This window comes from Engystomops pustulosus, chromosome 6 (genome assembly GCF_040894005.1).
Source record: "Engystomops pustulosus chromosome 6, aEngPut4.maternal, whole genome shotgun sequence".
NCBI classification, from domain to species: domain Eukaryota; kingdom Metazoa; phylum Chordata; class Amphibia; order Anura; family Leptodactylidae; genus Engystomops; species Engystomops pustulosus.
In genome coordinates, this window is record NC_092416.1 from 130,215,293 (window position 1) to 130,232,208 (window position 16,916).

Here is a 16,916-nt window from a genome sequence, read left to right on the forward strand (position 1 = left end):
CAACCTGTAAATACTATAACATTTTCCTACTTGCTTGTACTCCATCTGTACTGGGAAAATGCTTTTATTCAATAGTACTGTTGGTCATTTTTATTATTCTGGGACTATCCCTCTAATGTTGTAGAAGTTAAGCAGAAGACTTGCCATGTACCCATTTTGAATATGTTCTTTTTTGCAGGCTACATATGACTTCATTTGAAGAACCAAGTAATCAAGGATGGACTCTCTTGGTACCTGGTTATTAGGGAAACTTAACTTCTTAAGACAGAAAATGGGGATCTTGCCGGAAAATGAACCTTCTCTTCCTCCACCATGGTCCTTAGAGTCCCCTTTTCAGAAATGGACTATTTTTTCCAAACTATCGCTTGCTGTTGGCGTTTCTTGCTTTGTTATATGCATAGTCTTGCATTCTCGAAGACTTTTGGCAAGCCCTAAACAGATAGTTAAAAGAAATTTGATGGCCACGCAGATGGAGGACTTTGAGGTTTCAGAAAGTTGTATCTTGGACACCTGGCTTTACCATCTTGCATTTTTTCTCCTACTTTGCCTATGTGTATCAATTCCTTGGGAATGGGTTCGATTGTATCAAATAGAAGTGGCCAAGAAGGCAACCGTTCTATCTGAGGTAAGGATATTGGAAATGATTTATTACACCATAATAGGGTGGCTGATTAAGAAGTCTCTGGTTTTCTGTAAATTAGAACCAGAAGGTAGAAAAATGTATTATCTTTTCTAATCATTGTCTGCTGTTTGATACTATGAACTGTTTTTTGGCCTCATCAAACTGCTCTGTTTTTATTGAATTGGAGATGTTTGCCTTGTTTAATATATAGGCTGTCACACAGCTTGAAGGAAAGGCAATTTGTATCTTTAGGGGGAAAAAAACAGAAGTTTCAAATATCCATGATCTAAACAAGATGCTCCTTGCTTCAGCAAGAACTAAACAGGGAAACAAGCAATTATCTCTATCATTGGTATCTCAGCTATCTGCCAAGCAATTCCTCATCTTGTGAGGTAACCACCAAACTTAAAGAGCTTATGTTCTTTGAGCTATGACCAGTAGGAACAAGGAAATAGTTCAATGTGTCACAAGAATGGTAAGGTGGTGGACGTAGTTGGGATACATTTTTAGACCTGAAAGGGATGTTTGTTATTTAAAAATCAATCTTTAATAATATACAATTGCTATTTCAGCTTTTAGTACAGCAGTCTCCTTATTTACATCATAGAGAGAATTACAATAGAAGGTAATATGACTGTAGAAAATCATTGAATCTTCTACTGACAATGGATTAACTGCACCTCCTCCCTGCACAGAGCATGCCTAGAAAACTCCCCCATTATCTTCTGTTTAGCTCTAATCTATTGTTCCCTATGGCAATGATGATGCTTTTATGATGATGATGATGCTTGGTGAGCTACTAAAGCTCACCAAGATGGCAGACCACATATTTATGGACAAAATATAGAGGAAAAAACTTTACATAGAGAAAATAAAAAGGTTTGTACATTTATCTTGAGTAGAATACTATTTACACTATTTGGCATCAGTAGAAAATTGGTTGCCTGGCCCCAGTTTTTTGTTGTGAGTCTACCTGACCAAAGATCTTTTCTCTTTTGACCAAAGATACCTGAAGCACCTGGGCACGTTTTGAGTGGAAGTAGACAGTTGTCTGTTCTTCAGAGCTTCTTCAGATGATTGCTTGTTCATGTCCTATGTGGAAGTAATTAAAAAGTTAAAAAAAAAAAAAAAATATTATTAAAAATGCCAAAAATCCCCATTAACACATAAAATGACATATAATGTGAAAAGGGTAAAAATCAAAACACAATCCCCACGCATATAGTATCACCATGTACTTAACAACCCGTAGAATAAAAATAAATTTATATTGAATCTGCACGATGAACTCCATAAATAAAACTGTAAAAAACCCACCAAAAATTATTTTATCCCCTCAAAAAAATGCAATTAAAAGTGATAAAAAAATCTACTCCAGAATGTTACTGGTGCAAAGTACTACATGTTCCACAAAAAAACAAGCCATCTCCGTAGACACAAAATTAAATGTGATGTTACTTAAAAGACGGCAATGCAAAAAAGATAATTTTTTTAAATTGTGATAAATTTAGTAAAACGCAAGAAAAAAATCTTGTATTTCATCTGACCCATAGAAAATAAAAGACATTTATCAAGCAATATGATGAACACCAATAAAGTAAAAAATCAATTCCATGATTGATGCTCTTCTTCTCCTACACCCTCCCAAAAAGTTAATCTTTTTAACAATACATCATACCAACCCCAAAATGGTATCGCTAAAAAATGCATCTCATCTTGAAAAAAATTCCCCACACATGGCCCCAATAACGGAAAAACAACAATTTTATACCCTACAAACGGGTGGCAATAACGAAACTAAAGTCCACTAAGTTCTATAGGATAAAACTGGCAGCTGCAGGCGCCCGTTAGCTTCTGTGCCTCGCTGTGCGCCCATACAACAAGTAATGTCAACATATTGGGGGTCTCGGTACTCACTAAAAATTGCATAATAAATTTTAAGATGGGTTCTCTTTTTTTTTTTTTTTTTTTGAAATTTTAGGGCTAAATGAATGTATTAGACCATTCTAAATGTCAAACTAATTTAAAACAAAAATGATCCCAAATATTTCAATGTAGAAATATTAACTGTGCTCTATTTGTAAGATGTCTAACGTCATATAAGAATAAAAAAAATTTGGAAAAAATGATGAAAAAATATGGGAAATGTTAGTAAATAACTCATATGGGTGATAAAACTATCCTTCTCAAAAGCACATAATCTTAAAATTTTGAAAATTTAAGCGTTTTTCTTAAATAAACTCAGAACTTTTACTACTAACATAAAGTACAATGTGTCATGAAAAAAAACAATCTCAAAATCAGTTTGGTAAGTTAGTGTTTGAAAGTTATAACCATATAAAGCAACATATGCCTGATTACAAAAAAAGAGGCCAAACCTTACAAACTGGATGCATCTTGAAAGGGTTAATATCAACATGGATGCCATGATTTTTCTGGATAGCATAGACGGTTGTGCTCGGGGGTGATGAGGGAGCATAGTGAAACTGAACCATGGGCAACAAGAGAGCTTGTACATATTGATACATTTGTAAGATTGTCCATATATTCTATGCATAGTGCCCCAAGAAATGGAAGCGCTGCAAGATCTCGAAACACTCTTTGATCCAGGAAAATCATCAGAGACTTCTGGTGATGCTTAAAATTCTTAGGGAAAGTTACATTTTGGGGTTTTTTTTTCTGTCTTACAAAACATTGTTGCCCATCACAGTCACAGCTTTTGTAGTTTATATTACACCCACAAAGTTTTCTATGCTTGGAATACTAAAATGCCACATGAAATGAATATGGATCGCCCTCTCCACCTCTTCTTTTGACACTCTGGCTGTGTTTGGTTTGGAGTACAAAATAAAGTTAGGAAGCAAAGTATCTTGTTAAATTGACATGACAACAATTGATTGAATGTGCAGGGGTAGAAATCTAGGGGGAATGTATGGTAAATGTATGTTGGTCAACATTCTTGATTCAAGTAAAAAGTTTCACCTTTATTAATCCAATTCATAAATTCAATTCAATATACGGCCCCCATACATCGCAATGGCCTCATGGCGCTGTACACTTGCGGCACTGTACCGTTCCGTAGCCCGTAGAAAGATAGGATATGAATAAAGTGCCGGGCTCTGTTAACCTATGGAGAGGGGTGGGAGTGGATTGGACCCCGGTGCCGATGTATGTCCGCCGTACTGACTTTGACCTCTGATGGCCTCTGTGTAATGGTAATTTACTGAAATTTGGTACCAGGCTGCATTGATCAATATAGGAGTTATCAAAAGTGTTTGTAATGAAGCTTTATTTTTAATCTTTGTTCCCATGATAGACCAAACTTTTTGAAATCCCATTGTCACAGGGACATAAATGCCCTTTAGGCATCTTGTATACAAGACTACCTGTATACAAAGCTCCATATATGGGTAAGAAAAGAAAGCTACAAAAAATTATATATAAAGAAGATAGTAATTAACTATGAAAACCCTAATATATATTAGGTTTTCACAGATACCAGAATTTTGAGTGCAAAAGTATCACCGTACTCGATAGCAATACAATAGTTTCAAGAAAAGATAAAAAAGTATTATCTGAATGTTTAGGGTGTGGCCACATGGGGCGTTTACATTGCATATTTTATATCCTTAGGCTCAGCCTATTGAAACACATGGATCAGTTATGGTCAGCCGGTGATTTGCCAGGAGACTTGAGTGCATTACGACAGTGTAGTATATGTGTTGTAAAGGTTATGCTGGTAATGTTAATATAAATCGGCATGTTTTAGGGCTGTAAACTGGTGTTTTTGATGTCCGTCTGCTATCCTTTTTGTTGCCGATTGCAAACAGACCCACTATTTTCTATGGGTCTGTCCACATGTCCATTTTTTTTTTTTCACGGATGTGTAGACTGAGAAAAAAATGCAGCATGAATGTTGAATAAAATAATGAATAAAATGATTAAATGCTCTGCAAGTGTACTGATAGTACCTACGTATGTGGCGGTGAACTGCTGTATGGGAGCAATGCCAATCTTAGAATGAACGCAGCGCCATTCAGAGCAGTTTTGTATTGTCACATCGTGGCTATAAAATGTAAAACATGTGAGCATATTATTATTTGGGAAATGAGATACAGTGTATAGATAATTACTTTTGGGGGTCAATAGCTTATTCATCATTTTATTAATTATTACAAGGGGAATACAAAGAAAATTATCAATTTTTATTTTGGACTTTTAGCACCTTTTTTTTCCCGCTCACCATAACATAAAAATAATATTTTCTCCTTATTCTCTGTTTCACTATGATTACGGTGATACCTCATTTGTATAGTTTTTCTTATCTTTGCTCAATTTTACTGAGCAAAAACAATATTGGAGAAAATCACTTTTTTTTTTTTTACTATCGACAACTTTTCAGGGGCATAACTTCTATATTTTTCTGTTGACAGATCTGGTTGAGGGGGTTAGTTTTTTGCGAAAAGTTGTTCTTTTCAGTTTTATCATATTAGGGCACATAACTTTTTTGGTTCACTTTTTAGAACTTTTTTGAGAGTATTTGATTAAAAATAGTTTGTAATGGGAAGTGTGTTTTTTTTTTTTTTTTTTTGTCGATCTGCAAGCGGGCTCAATATGGTTTTAGATTTATTGTACAGATTAATATATAGACGTAGTGATACCAAATATTTACTATTTTTTTGTGTTTTATGTACTTTATTTGGATTGTATATGTAATTGGGCTGCTTAGGGGACTTTTTATTTTATTTAATTATTATAAAGCGATATATATATATATTTTTTTTACATTTTTTGACATTTTCCAGACTTGGGCTGAATAACTGTTCATCTGATCGCTTGTTAGCTGCACGCACTCATCCGCTGTTTGCATAGACTATCTATACAGAGCTGGCAGCTTTGCGTACTTGTCTGCGAAGCATGCGCAGTAGCTCCGACTTCGCAGCCAAGTGCGCACAGCCGTACAGCAGTCTATGTAGAACGCAGATGAGTACGCGCTGCTTCCAGGAGCCATGCAGTGTAGCTTCAGCTCCGGCTACTCCACACCCCAGTAGCCTCTTCCACCTATTTGCATATTAGGTGATATATAAATCTTTATAAATCTTTTAATCACATAATTAAAATCACCCTAGTAGCCTTTTTGGATCCATCTACTACGAGATCTTCAGAGTGCAGCTCCTGGGTGCTGCACCACTCATCCGCTCTTTGCATAGACTATCTATGCAGAGCTGGCGGCTGTGCGCACTTAACTGCGAAGCATGGGCAGTAGCTCCGGCTTCGCTGCCAAGTACGCACAGCGAAGCCGGAGCTATAAAACAAAGGCACTTTAAGATATACAAATCACATATTATTGCAACAACATATAAAACAACATAAAGACACATTTAATGTAGTCCTTCTGCCTGAAGCAGACTGCCCGGATGGACTCCCACCCGACACTGCGAACTTCCAGGTGAGGATCTCCCCTTAAACCGCCAGCTGCGACTTGCTGAATTACTGAAAAATAAGAAAAAACAGCAGCAGAACTCGAACCATCAAATTATAGTGAGGGAGGGCGGGACTGCTTCAGGTGCGGGGAGAGGCCTAAGGATAGGGGGAGGAGTTATAAAGGGGGAGGAGCGAGGGCGGAGGAGCGCAAGCACACCCCCCCCCCTTAAAGTGCAATCGCACATTTCAAGGTACCCTGTTACCAATACCGCCCCCAGTCAGAGGGTACCCTCCCTAATCAGTCAGGGTCCCTTACAGACTGTGGGCAGGAAACATCATCAAACATTTATAAAACGGAAGCACTTTAAGATATACAAATCACATGTTATTGCATGAATAAACAAACCTTTAAGGCAGACTTTGCCCGAATAAAAGGGGGAAAGACAACATGTTGGGTGATAAAGGCCGCAGCTATTTTAATTTCTCTTAAATTAAATCTTTACAACTGTTTAACGTAGTCCTTCTGCCTGAAGCGGGCTGCCCGGATGGACTCCCACCTGACACTGCGAACTTCCAGGCGATGATCTCCCCTTAAACCGCCACTAGGTGCACAGTATACCCCTATACTGAGCTCTGGCCTCCACCCAACAAGAATAACGTTTGTTCCACATCATCCTGAATTCCTGAAAGAAAAATGTCCAGTCCTATGTCATTCAAATGTGCCCCGTCCTGCCGCAATAGGGACCTGTTGTTACCTTCTAATTCTCTATGCCTAACCACCAACACCCCCTTTTGATCTGATAAATCGGGCCATGCGGGAATTAATGGTCTTCCTGACCCTATCCATTGCACCTGCGTCTCTGGCGCCTTGCCAAACTAACCTCGGTACCATTTCCGACCAAACAAGGGTGAGGTGAGGAGAAAAGGAGGCAAATCGATCAACGTCTGACCGCATCATTGTTAGAAGCTCAGCCACCCTTAAGAAACCGAGGTCATTACCACCCGCGTGGACTACTAAAATAACCGGGCCCGGCTATAATCTGCTGATGTCTACTACCTCCGGATGCACCTGCTGCCACTGTAACCCCCTAATGCCCCTCCAAAAGAAATCCGCCCCGAAAAAACCCAGGTTCTTTCCACCGGGCCGAGACTCGGCCCTCTGCGCAGCCCATAAAACATAAGAGTGGCCAAGTATCCACACCGAAGGGTGAGTACTAGTGGGCATCCCCGCACCTAGAAATGAAACACAGACCAGAGAAAATTACGGCAACAAATCCGTAAAAACAAGTGGAACGCCAGCGCCCTACACGGATTACGTCAGAGACTCGTGAGGAAAAATAACAGAGACTCGTGAGGAGAGAAACAGACCAACGAGCACGCACCACCTAGTGATTTAAGAAGGGAGAAAGAAATGGGACGGCGAGAATCCGGGGTGCAGCCTCCCTCCTCCAACCCTTGAGAATCTGACCAATCACAAAATTCTTCGTGACGTCATGCCATCCCAAGAGACGGAAGTGAAAAGCCACACCCAAGAGCCGCTTCTGTGCAACAGACCCAGACACACCAGAAGACCTAAGAGAGGATAAATAAGAATAGGTGACCGCCAATCTATCCGAAGCACAAGACTCCACAGGCTTTCCTGCTGTCATTGAACATCAAGCTTCCCACGCCTTACCATACTGTCTCCAGGTGGCAGGAGCCACAGAAGATCGAACCAAAGCCATTAGCTGCTGGTCAGGTTCCACAGACATGGCGGGCACTCCCGACCCTCCAGGGCCACTGTAGGGCGTAGATCCCGAAACTCCTGCCAACAGAAGCGAGACAAACATCCGCCATTAAATTGCAAGAACCTGGAACATGCTGAGCCCTTACCAAAATGTTGTGCTCCAAACATCTAAAAACGAAAATGCTGACAATACTGGTAAAGAAGTAAGCTTATTAATACAATAAACCACATCCATATTATCACAAAAGAAACAAATGCACCGGTTAGACAGCTCAGCCCCCCATAATTCAAGGCACACCACGATGGGAAACCGCTCCAAAAATGTAAGGCCAAGCGGACGCATACCACTCAGACCCAAAAATTGCCCCAAAACAACAACTACCCGCAGCATCCGAGAAAAGGGACAACTCGGAATTACTGACTTCAGCTGACAACCAACAAGTACGGCCATTATACTGACTAAGAAACTGCTGCCACACACGCAAATTGCACTTAAGCTGAGAAGTAACGCGTATATGGTGATCGGGCCTGGATGCCCCCCTGGTTGCCAGGGAAAGACGCCTTGAAAAAACACGACCCATAGGCATGATCCTGCAAGCAAACATCAGTAAACCAAGAAGAGACTGCATTTGACGCAATGTTACCTTCTTGGCAGAGATAAATCCGACCAACATCGGCCTTAGTTTGTCCAACTTATCCAGAGGCAGCCGAAAGACCATCTCCACAGAATCCAATTCTACACCCAAAAAAGGAAGTCGTCTATGGACTCTTCGTCTTTTCCGCTGACAATGGAACCCCAAACTTCTGCATAAGAAGCTGAAAGAACAGAACGGACTGGAAGACGGGCCAATAAACAAAAAATCATCTAAATAATGACCATTCCAAGAAAGAACTAAACATTTCAAAGTACCTACAGGAAATGGAAGACCCCATCGGAAGACAAGTGTCATAATAAAGCAAACCATCAACACAACAACTCAGAAGGAGATAACAGTCCGGGTGAATAGGGAGAAGGTGGAATGCAGATTCAATGTCTGACTTAGCTACAAGGGCACCCTGGCCCGCCTTGCGATGCAATACAACTGCCCTGTCAAATGATACATACGACACTGACAATTCCTCATGGGAGATTCCATCGTTGACACAATAACATTTTGGAAAAGAAAGATGGTGAATGAGCCTATATTTACCTTGTTTCTTCTTGGGAACAACACTGAGCAGGGAAACCCTTAAGTTACTAAAAGTAGGGGAACGAAAAGGACCTACTATCTAACCCAAAGAAACTTCCTTCTCCCTTAACACTTCGGGGAGCTCCCTGGCACAACACAAATTATCAGAGAATGAACCTTCCCTGCACAACTGAAAGGAAATAAAGAAACCATAACTAAAGCCAAAATGAAGCACCTCAGCATCCTGCCTATTGTGGTACATGGCGAGCCACGGCTCCATCGCGGCCACGCTCACCGGGGTCTTTAAAACCGAGGCCCTGCCTGGCTGGCTGTTTTCCAGAGGACCTGGAACACCGCACTGAGGGGGTGAGAGCCCTCACATGAGCATTCATGCTTATATTTACAGAGGCTGAAGAATCTACAATGCCCTTCATTAAACAACCAACACGCGCCGGGGCGCTTGATGGCCACCATCCCCGACGCTCCATCCCCAGACATGGTGACCGCAGACTGAAAGGAAGGCTTTTGTGCTACCATCAACCTAAGTAATACATCAGCAGCTTTCACCTCCCAACTCGTATCCGGATTCAGAGATAACCTCCTATGGAAATTCTCATCATACCGCCGCCATGCAGAACCCCCATGCGACTTATAGGAAGAATAAACCACATCCATATATGAAAATATCTCCGAACACCACTCAGGATGTTTTTGACCCATAACTCCCCCAAGAACCATAAAGGCCTAAAGCCAATTATTAATCGTCTTAGCTACCTTCAAACCCTTATCCTGAGAACGCTCGGACCACACTCTCCTCTCCTTATCAATCGTATGGAGGTCTACTGACACCAATGACCATATATCAACATATGAATTAGCCCATATCTTCTCCTTAATTTCCATATCTAAATGAGATCCCAAGGGGCTAACTGCTCAAAAAACTGCGTCTTTATGAACGCCGATGGGAGGGGACAGGGAAGGCGCAGGCACTGGAGACGGTGCCGCTGAATCAGGGAATTTATTCAACAATTGCTTCAATGACCATAAAATCTCAGACCCCACATTATTCCCTTGCTCTCCAGCAACCCAAGCATTGGTAAACGTAAACTCACCGGCCGCTACACCAGGAGGAACCGCTGGCGACGCATTCACTGCTGGAACCACCAGAGCTGAAACCAGGCCGCCGCCCCTGGAAGACCTAATGCGGTCCCGTCTACCAGGCACCGCCGATGAACCGTCCGAGGATGATGGGGAGCGCCATCTAGACGACCTGGACCTTCTTGACCGGCACGAGGACCTTGAACTCCTGCTCTCATGTCCATTGCAATACACCGCAGAGCCGTGGCATGTGCGACTGAGGGCATCCTGGGCGGGCAAGGATGATGAAGACCTGTTACCCCTCCCTCCCGCGGCTGGCAATACTGATACTGGCTGACATTCTAGGGGCATAGGAAATGAAGGAACCGGGCGAAATATTTTAAAAGGCTCTCCAATCCCAGCTGTGGGAGGGGGAGTAGCCCCTATTAGCCTGTGGTAGTGACTCCTCCGGTAGTGCTACAGCCTGAAAAGGGGCAGATGGAGGCATATCCTGTGACACAGAGGAAGTATCCTCTGAAGAAGAAGAGCTATGATGACCACCCATTATACCTGGCAGCCCCATGTGGGAGACGATGGAAGACACCGCTACAGGAAGGGAGGAGGCGCTTGCTGCATCGGCCAGCTGAAATACTAATTGCCCGGAAGTAGAACTCCTGGGCTGAACAGGGGGCGGAGCTGTAACCCGATGCGCTGACTCTGCCTCCCGGCGTGTGCTCACGGCTGACACTGCTGATAATGATTTGGGTGCCGCTGACCGCACACGAACATTCCTCCCACCACCCGAGTTGCGGCCGCCGGGGTAGGCCTGTCAGGCGGCCGCGACGCCCTACCCGAGCGAAGGCTTTACCCAGCAGCTGTAGCTGGTGAGTTCACCCCAGGGGGAGAAAAAAGCTCCGCTAAACATCCGGTGTTAATTTATGGTTTTTATGCCTTCAGTGTGAATCTACAATTTTTTATATTCTTGAAAATACAGAAAACTTTTTGAATGAGAAGATGTGTCCAAACTTTTGGTATGTGCTGTGTGTATGTATGTATGTATGTATGTATGTATGTATATATTCACACTTTTATAAATGTGTGCGTAGTAATATGTATTTTTTTTATCTTCGGGGGAAAGGGGCCCCATGCAGAAGTCCCCTATGGGGCCCAGTCACTCCTAGTTATGACCCTGACCCTGGTTACCCTGCTGTGTGGCAGGGTAAAATAAAAGCATATTTCTGCCATGCTGTTTTTAACCCAGCACACCCTGTGGTATATGACCATCAAGCAGAAATATTATCTTCTTTTACCATTAGCCTGTCATGTGGCTATATACAAGGGTATGAAATTTTCCTGCCATATAGCTATCTGCAAGGTGATGGGATTAAAACAGGGCAGATTATGGCTGTATGAATAATGTTGCCCCTACAAGTCTTGAATTCTCTTCCTAAATTTGGTGCTAGAATCAAACTTCTTTGGGGAATAAAGGATTTGTCCTTGCTATCTGTTTTCAATCTACGGTTTCTTGAAATGGCTCTTGTGTACATGTGTATTGAGATCAGGAACAGATGTACAAGGATTTCATGTGTGAAAGTCTTTCTGCGTATAACATTTTGGTGGGTGGTTTAGGTGGCCCAAGGCACCTGAACCACCTATATTATCCGTTGCTGGATTTGAACATTCAGGCCACACGGCTATTTGCGAGGGTGGTAAAATGAGTTACAAATAGCCAAATGGCTAAAATATTTTCCTCATCTCCAACCTTGAAGATGCCGCAATGGCAGATGGCAGGAAAATTCTCCTCTATTTTAAAATAAATGCATAAATGAAAAAAAACACACTAATGCCTTAATAAAAGGGAGCTGTGTAATACTTTAGTGGATAAGGGGAGTGCTGTCATTTTCTAAACTTATGGCCATGACTGTAGAACCCCTCCTGAAGAGCCATATATGTTAAAGGGAACCTGTCACCAGGGACCTCATTTTCACTAAAGACAGATTGTAAAAGCCCATCACACCTGCAGTGCATATCTGCCTTTTCTAAGCATTTGCATTACAATATAATTGTGTGTTATAACTTACTCTTGCTCCATGACAAAATCCTGAAGTAGTCACAGAGGCTGGACTTTGGTTTGGATGCATTTCAAAAAACAACATGTGACTTGTCTGTTACTCACTCCTCAGAGCTTGGCCCCCACCATTGTGCTCCTGTACAGCTCCACCTCCTGCTCCTTCTCAGAGGTCACAGCCTGGTGAGCTGACATTAGTGGTGGAGGATCATGCTGTACAGGAGCACAAACATGGAGACAGCCTGCAGCACAGACAAGTCACGTGTTGTTTTTTTGAAATGCATGCAAACCAAAGTCCAGCCCCCAGGCTGCAAGGTAAGTTATAACACACTATAGTTATATAGTTATACATTACATAGTACGTTATATAGTTATACATTATATAGTAATCTAAATGCTTAGAAAAGACAGGGAGGCATTTTTGCACTGCAGGTGTGATGGGCTTTTACAATCTGTCTTTGGTAAAAAATGAGGTCCCTGGTGACAGGTTCCCTTTAACCCTTTTCAAACGTCCTAACAGGGTGGCTCTTCAGGAGGAGTTCTACAGTCATGGCCCTAAGTTTTGAGCATGACACAAATATTATATTTTCACATGATCTGTTGCCCTCTGGTTTTTATGAGTGTTGGTCAGATGTTTTTTATCACATACAGAAAAACAAGTGCAATCATATTATTAGTAACAAAAGCTTTTATTGGCAGTCAGAATGAGTTAATGCAGCAAGTCAATATTTGCAGTGTTGACCCTTCTTCTTCATGACCTCTGCAATTCTCCCTGGCAGCTCTCAATAAACTTCTGGACCAAATCCTGACTGGTAGCGGTCCATTCTTGTACAATCAATGCTTGCATTTTGTCACAATTTGTTGGTTTTGTTTGTCCACCCGTCTCTCTCGATGATTGACCACGAGTTCTCAATGGGATTAAGATCTGGGGAGTTTCCAGACCATGGACCCAAAATCTCTGTTTTGTTCCCTGAGCCATTTAGTTATCACCTTTGATTTACGGCAGGGTGCACCATCATGCTCGAAAAGGCATTGTTGGTCACCAAACTGCTCTTGGACGGTTGGGAGAAGTTGCTCTTGGAGGACATTCTGCTACTATTCTTTATTCATGGATGTGTTTTTAGGCAAGACTGTGAGAGAGCCGATTCCCTTGGCTGAGAAGCCGCCCCACACATGAATGGTTGCAGGATGCTTTACAGTTGGCATGAGACAAGACTGGTGGTATCCCTCACCTTGTCTTCTCCGAACAAGCTGTTTTCCAGATGTTCCAAACAATCAGAAAGGGGATTCATCAGAATAAATGTAAGAATAAAAGAAGATTTTTAAAGAAAGTGGTGAATGCCAACCTTTTCTTCTCTCATCTAAATTATGAAAAATTGCCTGAAGGTCACTGGTGTAGGCGATTGTATCGCTCTGTGCAGCCATTGCTTGTCCAGGGGGATGTTTGTACAGCCACAGGCTTGCGGCCGAACAGACATCCTCCTACGGTTGTGTGAATGCGACAAATAAGTGACAGTTGGGAGTAGGATCTGTGGACTCATGACTAACTTTAACAGTAGATATCTCTGGTACCTACACTCATGGCCAAAAGTTTTAAGAATTATACAAATGTTAATTTTTACAAAGTCTACTGCATCAGGTTTTATAATGGCAATTTGCATATAAAGAGTGATCAGCTTAACAGCAATTAATTGCAAAGTCAACATTTGCCTAGAAAATGAACTTTTCCCCCAAAACACATTTCAACTTCATTGCAGGCCTGCCTTAAAAGGAGCAACTAACATCGTTTCAGTGATTGCTCCATTAACACAGGTGTGAGTGTTGATGAGGACAGCAGGCAGGTGTGAGTGCATCTGCACGCACTGTGGGGGGGAGACTCTTGGAGCAAGGCCTGGTGTCAAGGAGAGCCACTTCTTTCCAGAAAAAAACCTCAGTGACAGATTGATATTCTGCAAAAGGTACAGGGAGTGGACTGCTGAGGACTGGGGTAAAGTCATTTTCTCTGATGAATTCCCTTTCCAATTGTTTGGAACATCTGGAAAACAGCTTTTTCGGAGAAGACAAGGTGAGGGATACCACCAGTTATGTCTCATGCCAACTGTAAAGCATCCTGCAACCATTCATGTGTGGGGTTACTTCTCAGCCAAGGGAATCGGCTCTCTCACAGTCTTGCCTAAAAACACATCCACGGTTAAAGAATGGTACCAGAATGTCCTCCAAGAGCAACTTCTCCCAACCGTCCAAGAGCAGTTTGGTGATCAACAATGCCTTTTCCAGCATGATGGAGCACCTTGCCATAAAGCAAAGGTGATAACTAAATGGCTCAGGGAACAAAACATAGAGATTTTGGGTCCATGGTCTGGAAACTCCCCAGATCTTAATCCCATTGAGAGCTTGTGGACAAACAAAAACCTTGTGACCAAAATTCAAGCATTGATTGCGCAAGAATGGACGGCTATCAGTCAGGATTTGGTCCAGAAGTTGATTGAGAGCTGCCAGGGAGAATTTCAGAGGTCCTGAAGAAGGGTCAACGCTGCAAATATTGACTTGCTGCATTAACTCATTCTGACAGTCAATAAAAGCTTTTGTTACTCATAATATGATTGCACTTGTATTTCTGTATGTGATAAAAACATCTGACAAACACAAATAAAAACCAGAGGGCAACAAATCATGTGAAAATATAATATTTGTGTCATTCTCAAAACTTATGGCCATGACTGTAGAATATTCCACGCTACTTTCATACTCTTACAGCTTGCTCAACAGCTGTGTTTTGTACACAGTTTATTTTTGTCTTGTAAAAATGAGGAACAAATGAGAACATTACTGTCAACTGCTTTGAGTGCTCTGTGGGGTCTGGAATTCAGGGAGAAGCAGCTGGTCAGCAGAGAGCAGAGATGAGTAGCTTGTCTAGAAGCCCCCATATACAAGTTTACAACATTAATATATACTCCATTATTACCGTATATACTCGTGTATAAGCCGAGTTTTTCAGCACAAAAAATGTGCTGAAAAACATCCCCTCGGCTTATACACGAGTCAATACTTGAAAAAAAATAATTAAAAATGGACTAAAAAAAAATAAACGTATTTACTCACCCTCCGGTGGCCCGATGCGCAGCGCTGCTCCCCTGATGTCATTGCGGCTCCTCTTCTGGCTTCCCGGCTCCTCTTCTTGCTTCCGTGCCGTCTTCTGTCTTCTTTAACATCGTGCTGGGTGCCGCCATTGTTCTTCTCCCGTGCGGCGCCTAGTATGACAGCAGCAGCGGCGCGATGTTAAAGAAGACAGAACACGGCGCGGAAGCCAGAAGAGGAGCCGCGATGACATCGGGGGAGCAGCGCTGCGCATTGGGGCCACCGGAGGGTGCGTAAATAAGTTTGTTTTTTTTAAAAATTCTGGGCTGACTGTATACTACTGGGGGCACGCTGTATACTACTGGGGGGCAGGCTGGGCTGGCTGCATACTACTGGGGGCAGGCTGGGCTGGCTGTATACTAGGGGCAGGCTGGGTTGGATGTATACTACTGGGGGCAGGCTGTATGCTGGGGGCAGGCTCTATATTAAAGGGGGCTGGCTGGCTATATACTTGGCTGGGTCTGTGACCAATGCATTTCCCACCCTCAGCTTATACTCGAGTCAATAGGTTTTCCCAGTTTTTGGTGGTAAAATTAGGGGTCTCGGCTTATACTCTAGTATATACGGTATTTAACTTTTTAGAGTGGTGTCCTCGATTATAAAAACATAGTCACTTTCTTTAAAGCATAACTAAAATGTCAAAAAGTAATTACATAAGAGTAGTGCAGACGTTTATAGTAAAATTTATAATATATTTGAATCTATCATTATGTTCCTCTGTCCTTCTTTCCCCGCAGTGTTTGTTCCAAATTTAAGCAGATTGTATAAATCAAGTTTTCTGCCCTGTACACTGCTGATGGCTATTGGTAAAGGAAACTGAGTCTTAAGTCTTAAGACTTAAGAAACTTAAGTCTGATGACTTAAAGGGATTGTCCAGGAATAGAAACTTTTTGATATTTGACTGGTAGGTGGTGGGTGGTGGGTTAAAAAGAAATAACTCATATTTATCTTTTTACCTGATCCCACGCTACCACTGCGCAGCCCACCATTGTGGGCTTCTGATTGTATTCAAAAGCTGCTGGTGAAACGCATCTACAGCTTCTGTTATTATTTGGACGCTGGCAGTGATGCATGCTTACAGCCACACTCCTGCTACTGCATTAAAACTCCTGCAATAGCAGGACTGCAGCTGTACACTCGCATCACCCCCAATCCTCCGAATAAAAACAGAAGCTGTAGATGTACGTCACCAGCAGCTTTTGTATACAAACAGAAGCCTGCAGTGAGGACCAGGTTCGGGGAGAGAGAGTTTTTTTTTTTTTTTTTTTTTTTTAATTTTAACCTCCCTCCTACAAGCCATATATAAAAGTTCCTATTCACAAATGGTATCATTATTTAGATTTTTTTTTACACTATTTGACACAAACTCTGGTGGTGGGCAACTTCTAAATCTTAAAAGGCAACCCCCATTTTTTTATTGCCGATTTGGATTCCCCATGAAAAATTACATAGATTTGACCTAGGTGTTTTTCAATTTCGGTGGCATATGGTGCTGTAATCAGCAAAAAACTTTAAAAAGGGGATATATACATATCAGATCCAAAATCTTAAAATGGGCGTATGCAATATTTTTTTTCTAAAAGCTATTCAGTGTTACCAAATGTAGAGCATTCGATATTTTAATATTTTGTAGGCAACAAGAAATGTCACCATCTTCAGAGGGGAGGAGACAAGTTAGCAAAGCTCTCCAGT

At 42.0% G+C, this 16,916-nt stretch overlaps 1 protein-coding gene across 3 annotated transcripts in view; it reads left to right on the plus strand.

Annotated features, from left to right (window-relative positions):
* LOC140066072 (chloride channel CLIC-like protein 1) overlaps positions 1-16,916 on the plus strand; it is a 234,026-nt gene that overhangs the window by 76,342 nt on the left and 140,768 nt on the right. For all 3 annotated transcript variants that reach the window (XM_072113623.1, XM_072113625.1, XM_072113624.1), the window contains exon 2: positions 179-625. In XM_072113623.1, the coding sequence (XP_071969724.1) occupies positions 218-625 (408 nt within the window). In that variant the 5' untranslated portion in view covers positions 179-217. The remainder of the gene's footprint in view (positions 1-178; positions 626-16,916) is intronic.